At 44.1% G+C, this 6,682-nt stretch overlaps 1 protein-coding gene across 3 annotated transcripts in view; it reads right to left on the bottom strand.

Annotated features, from left to right (window-relative positions):
* Positions 1-6,317, bottom strand: part of LOC144158652 (arylsulfatase B-like) — a 57,023-nt gene extending 50,706 nt beyond the window's left edge. For 2 of the 3 annotated variants that reach the window (XM_077689686.1, XM_077689684.1), the window contains exons 1-3: positions 6,210-6,317; positions 1,847-1,915; positions 209-319 (exon numbers count right to left, since the gene is read on the bottom strand). In XM_077689686.1, coding sequence (XP_077545812.1) covers positions 209-319; positions 1,847-1,879 — 144 coding nt within the window. In that variant the 5' untranslated portion in view covers positions 1,880-1,915; positions 6,210-6,317. The remainder of the gene's footprint in view (positions 1-208; positions 320-1,846; positions 1,916-6,209) is intronic. The other variant, XM_077689685.1, reaches the window with a different exon arrangement.
* Positions 6,318-6,682: the final 365 nt, after the last annotated feature.

The following is a 6,682-nucleotide window of genomic DNA, read 5'->3' on the forward strand; positions in this document are numbered from 1 at the left end:
TCTTTTAAGCGTGTACTTGTAGTGTATAGCCGAATTTGTTATTAAACACCTTCCACAGCTTCTCCGGTTGGAATTTATAGGATTTGAAGTTCACTATTTGACGCAGCTATTTGTTGCAATGATTTTTCAGTGGTGTAAATGAAACCTTGTTGTTATAATAAGTTTCCATGCTCACACAGACATATACTTCATCCCGCTCTTCACTCACGAGATCATCGGCCAGTATGAAGATAATGTGTGGTGGTCTGGCCTGCGGCTCAGCCTTCACGAAAGTATAGATGACATACGCCACCAGACTGCCAAGGATGCCGGCCACAACCTGAACATCAGAAGCGGTGTGCATGCCACTTCGTTAGTTTTTCACTTCTGTAAGACAGTAAATGTAGGCAGTAAGAGTTACTCGTAACATTAGCCACACTTAAGTAATTCAAAGCGCTATTACATTCAAATAACGCACACATGGGAACATAAAAGTTGCTTGAGAGATGCCAGTGTGTAAGAGGGATTTTCTATGATTGGAAAACAATGCAGGCAAATGGAGAGAAGAAATGCGCCCTTGATCACATTTTTCCAACAAATTTCTATGTAGATTTCTTTGTAGATTGTGTCCCGGGGTCCCAATTATGAGGAAGAGAGAATTAGAAGCATAAGAATGGGGTTGAGTGCATACGGAAGGCATTCTCAGATAATGAATGGCAGCCTACCATTGTCCCTGAAGAAGAAAGTGTATGGCAGCTGCATCTTACCGGTACTCACCTGCCGGGGCAGAAACTTGGAGGCTCGCAAAGAGCATTCAACTTATATTGAGGACGACTCAGCCAGCAGTAGAACGGAAGATGATAGGTGTAACATTAAGGAACAACAAGAGGGAAGAGTGGGTCAGGGAACAAACACTTGTTAAGGACATATTAGTAGAAAATAATGAGAAGAAACGGCCATGGGCAGAGCATGTAATGCGAAGGCAAGATAAGCGTTGGTCCCTAAGGGTAACAGAGTGGATCCCTAGAGAAGGCAAGCGGGGCAGAGGGCGGCGGAAAGTTAGAGGAGCAGATGAGATCAAAAAGTTTTCTGGGATACATTGGTCGCAGTCAGCACTGGACCGGGGTAATTGGAGATTAATGGGAGGCGCCTTTCACCGGCAGTGGGCGTAGATAGGCTGCTGATGACGATGTGGATGTTTATGTATACAATCGCACAATGCCGTGTTACTTCAAACAGCCTCTATCAAAAACAAAATCTGTAGCTTTTAAAGCCACAACTCGATAGACCTTGGGGGAAGAAGTGTTCTGTTTCAGTCACAGGAAGGCTCAAATTTTCAGCTTGTACTTAAAGCAACTGAGCGAGGCTGTGGGCACAGCCTCTACTCCGTCTTTTCTTCAAACATCCGGCTAACAGTCCATGCTTGCTTCCACCTTACTTCTGGTTGAGAAGCAGGTGTTCACTAGTCGCTTCATTTGTTCGCGGTACTCCGCTGCCACACAGCGGCTTCGAGGTACCAAAAAATGGAGCCTGCAAACGTCCGCTCTCAACCTGGATGACAAAATCACGTTATCTGACCTGTTGCCGGGCATTGTGGATGGGGATGTATCAATAAAATGCTCCCAGCGACTTCGTCCGTCTTCGTTCCTTTCTAGAAGCGTCGTCCCCACCCCGTTGTTGCAAGGAGTGCCAACCTTGTGTGTTTAAAAAGTAGCGAAGGCATTCAGTGTATCTTTGTGTATGTAATGCATGTTCATTTTACTTTACAGTGGTTATCTCGGTGAAGTCATATGATTTCACATCCCATTCATTGCGTAAGAATAACAAAACGCACCACCATTGCCGCCTGTCTCAGACACGGTCTTACCAGGATGGCAAATATCACGCAGAAGCGAGACATTGGCGCGGTTCACAGCACTCCTGCGCCTCTGAAGCACTGAAACGAAGAAACAAGCACTATTTTATTCCACCCGCCCACAGTTAAGCGTTATCAGTGCATGAACGGTGGCCAGAGGTTTAAACGTTGTCAAAATACGTGTTCGTAATAAAGTTTAGGTTGCATGGAGCGTATATTCAGCTTGTTCAGTCATTTACAATATATTTGTGCAAAATATTGCATTCGACAGTGGCGCGTCTCTAACTCTGCTCCTTGTTGATTTAGCCGCGTATGCTGTTTCGTCACGCAGTCAGGAGGGCCGGCTATATTTCAGCAGTTTGCGAGCACGTTTGACCGCCAAGAATTCAGTAACGAAACAAATGGCTATTAACTGGTAGGCATAAAGGAATTCATATATAAAAGCATTAGGTGTAGCCAAAAAAACGCCACGCACGAGTATAGCCCCATTCCCGTAGTTATGCGGTGATCGCGAAGGCGCAAGACGTTATCGCTTCTTGTGCTTCCTTTACATTCCTGTATTTAGGCGAGCGCACACACCTTAACCCCGTTTAGAGTACGTAACCAGTTATGAATGTCGTCATCAGTATTGTCACTGGCACAAGGTACGCATTTTCAATGGCGAAGCTATCAATATTTCACGTAATCCGTTATGTGATATTGTACTTCCCGGCGATCTTAGAGTAATTTTACTTCTTGTAGTCTGTGCCGCGTCTAGGGACTCCAATGCTTGCTCATGCCAACAAGTATAAAAGTGGGAACGAGTTTGCCGGGACGTTTTCATAATGGACGTTTGAATAAACCATGAAGGCCTTTTAAGTGCGAAAGCACTTTATAAGCGACCCCAGACCATCCACCGCCGGCGTCGGCGTCCGCAGTGCTCCTCTATATTTAAAAAGAAACAGCATCCGGCGCCAGGTTTCGATCCGAGGACTTTGCGGCCGCAGCGCGACGCTCTACCGACCAAGCCACGGACGCGACGGTGATATCAGTGTTAGTGACGCGCTTTATATCTTTAACGCATTCAAACTACGTCGTCAGCGGCGTGCGTTGGCGACTCAGCGGCGTTATAGCGGCTTGATAACTGCGTGGTGTACACGTGATACTACAAACCCGATGGAAGAGATGGAAGAGAAGGCGGCGAGGCGGTGGGCTGCGGGGGCCGAGCGCAAGCGCCGCAAGCGGGCCGACAACCGTGCATTCGCACTTTCACATTCTCCCCCTCGGGGAAATGCGGGGGAATTTTCTAATTCGTTCACCGCAAATGACGAGTTTCCGCCAGCGGATTGCTGTACTTTAACCCGTACTATATACATATTTATATTGCACAACATCCCAAAGGCGTGGCCTAAAAATGCAGCATTCTGGTGCTATAAGCGACTTCTGTCAGAGCGGCCCCAATAAGTGGAGGGAACGAGCGGTCGATTGGGTAATTTTTCCAAGTTGTTTTCAAACGTGAAAATGAGTCTATGCAACGGCGAACGTTAGAAACTGAACTCTAAACTAGGAAGTAAACTCGTAACAGCAAATTTGTAAACCGTACACAGGTAAGAACCAGAGAGCTAGTTGTGGAATTCTTGTTACAAAATATCTTTTCCCACCGTGCATGTTATAATAGAAGTACGCAGTAACGTTTACCACATTATCTCACTGATTGTTGTTCGCAGTTAGCTTCGTGCACGGTGATTCTTATTGAAAAGAATATGGTCCACGTCTTCGCCTCCAAAATACAAGGAACGTACAATCTGCAGCCGCAAGGCGCTACTGAGCTAACAGTTAGGTCAAGCGTGAAACAGGGAAGTCTCACAAATGTTAAAAGATGCAAATAACACAATGCAATCAATATTTTTCTGTGTAAAAACACAGGCCTTTAGGATTGTTTGTACACATTGAGAGATACGGAGCCTCCATGTGGATTTAATGTAATGTTTTAAATTGCAACATTGTCCGTAACCGAGAAAGGCCACCAGTATATAACAGTGCAGTCCCACACCCTATTTAGACCTACGTTTTAAGTCACTGTCCTAGTTTGGCCATCATGTCAATCATGCAACGCCTTTCGGACGTCAATAACGGCAGGAGACTCAAACTCTGGGCTCTCTCAGCATCATGTTCTTTATCCAGTTTAGTCAACCCACATCTACATGCTTTGTTCCTCAGTGCCCCTCTGAGGTCATAGTAGTTGGCAAGAGCACTTCTTCAGGGTGAACTCTCTTGTATTTTCTCGGAATCAAGTTTTGTTCATACAAATACGGCCCTTACACACTCGCAGTTTACCAACAGAAAGTTATGAGGGTAAAGTTTTGTTCCTACAAATCCGGCCCTCATGCACTTACACACTTGCAGTTTACCTACAGAACGTTATGAGGTAACGTATTTCGCAACACTTTTTAATCATACGCATTTGGTTTTCTGTTCCCTTGTCGCATAATGGGGAGAAGTCATTCAGAATAGAAGGTTACCGCATGGAATACAAACAGCGACAATGTGAGAGGGAGAGTTGGTCTGTCGTATTCATCATATAGTAATTTCTTGAAAAATACAGCACTTTCTTAAAGTTCGCTGTATTGTGCTTTCAAACAGAGTCACAAAACCTGCTGCCTACAGTTACGCTTCAAGGGGCCATAAAGAAAACAATGCAGGTTTGGTTCATTCAAAAGATAGCCTCGTTAGGATCATGCTGACACCACAATTAACGTAAACTTCGCACAAATAAGCTGTATAATTAAAAAGAAAGGAATGGCCATGCGATCTACTAGCTCATTTCCCGCAACAGAACCTATGGTGTCATACCAGCCAGCTCTGCGATTGGCGGAGGCCTGAAAAAGCAAACGAAAATTAGGCAGAACCTATAAGCTTGCCGAACGAGCTATTTGCGCTTGAATTTAGGGCAGATACTTTTTATATCCGTAAGAATGGTGGGACAAACAGTGGAAGTTACAAAAGCACAAGTAGACATAGAAGTACCAATGCGGGTAGTGTTGGTGGTACTGCGGACACTATACCTCGTTTCGATGCACAGCACTGCGGGGCTTCGGGGTTCTCTCAGACGACACTAGACGCTTGACGCAAGCGACGGTGTTTTACGTGACCTTATTTGTCCAGCGAGCACCATATTTCAAGACACGACTATGATCTTCATGAACAAAAACAACCGGGTTTAAATACGGTCACAAGCATGCTACAGGCAGAAAACGACTTGGAGCATTCTAGGTTGAGCGCCATCTAGGTTGAGTAACAGTAAGCAAGACTCCCCTCAACACCAGGTTGGTTGGAAGACCTGTTCATAGATGTTATTGCAAACATCGTTCAAAAAGACGTTTTAGCCTGAGAATCAAACTTTTATATTAAATTGATAAATTTCGCAGTAAATAATTCATCGCTTCCTTCCCGACAAGCGCTGTGGGAACTATAGAACACCAGATCTTTCGAATAAAACGACCTTGTATATTGTCTTCATGGCCACTTTGGGAAAGCACGAAACAAATATTTCAAGCGTTTACTCTCTGACAACAAACAAGTGAACCTCACTATTATCAGGCCATTATTATACACCTGCCTTTCCAGTCTACCAGAACATCACAGTCATTCGTCTAACGTGTTTGTTGCAGTTTAAACTTGGCCTTTTTTCGCTTTCGAAATAATAATATTGTCATAATACGGATAGGCGGGCTAGTTGGTTTGACATCTTAACGGTAACTTTTGCGCACTCGATACGGGGACCCTTTTCGTGTAACCTTTTTCTGTGTCCCCGTATCGAATGCGCAAAAGTTACCGTTAAGATGGTATTGTCACTAATAATATTTATACTTCAAAACTTAAAATGAAAAAGTCGCGGAACAAAATGTTTGTATAGTACATCCCACGCAGAATTTAACAACAATGAGTCAGCGCTCTTTCCCAAAAAATGCTTGGGTACTCTGCCCAGAAACTCCTGTTTCGTCGCTTCGGAATAACCACTAAAAAATCTGTTGAAAGCCTCTCGTGAACTCTAAACTGTGTCTGAAGGAATTAGACGTTATCAGCAATGGAGTTTTCCTTGCAACGGACAGTTATGTTAAGAATCACTCTGCAAAATCAGCCTTACCTAATGCGTACCTTTTTTTTACAGTAGCCTTCTACTTATGTTAAAATTTTCTGGTAAAATTGCATTTGTAAATTAACTGTTCTAAAAAAATAGGAAATACGCTAAAGTAATTTTGTACCTATCGTAAGGCGTCCCCTCGGCTGTTTAAATGGAGAGAGTTTCGAATGCATTAAAATTAATTAGTGGCTTCAAGTAAATTTTTCTCTATAAAACTTTAAACTTGAAACTCAACCTTCTTGCCGCACCTACCTTGCGTCGTCTCTCTGGCATCAAGGTGAATCACGACCTATTTCGGTGAGGATGTTTGTCTTTAGGGCCGCCAAAAAGTGTGCCACACAGGACGCGGTGGCATCGCAGTTTCTCTCCCAGCTGCTGCTAACAACAGCTGTTTTGTATTCACAGGATCGCAGTCATACCTCTGCGAATGAGCGAGTGACTACACTTTACATACCTGTATCACTGGAAAAAGGCTACATATCCTACTACGGCCGTTTCTAGCCTAATGTAGCCTGTTGTGTACTGTTTCAGTCTATATTGTGATGTATTGCAGCCTGCGTATTGTAGTCTACATATCCAGTTGGAAGCTATTGTAAAACGGCTACATATACATATGCGGTCTACTTGCGTAGTTTCAACAAAAAAGCCGGTTCATGCAAGTGGTCATAGTACTTCGGCCGTTATAGCCAGGATGGACGTTACCACTCACCCGCAGTACCTTGTAC

The sequence above is a fragment of the Haemaphysalis longicornis genome, unplaced genomic scaffold (assembly GCF_048455015.1).
Source record: "Haemaphysalis longicornis isolate Haplotype H1 unplaced genomic scaffold, Haemaphysalis longicornis Haplotype H1 scaffold_10, whole genome shotgun sequence".
Classification (NCBI taxonomy): domain Eukaryota; kingdom Metazoa; phylum Arthropoda; class Arachnida; order Ixodida; family Ixodidae; genus Haemaphysalis; species Haemaphysalis longicornis.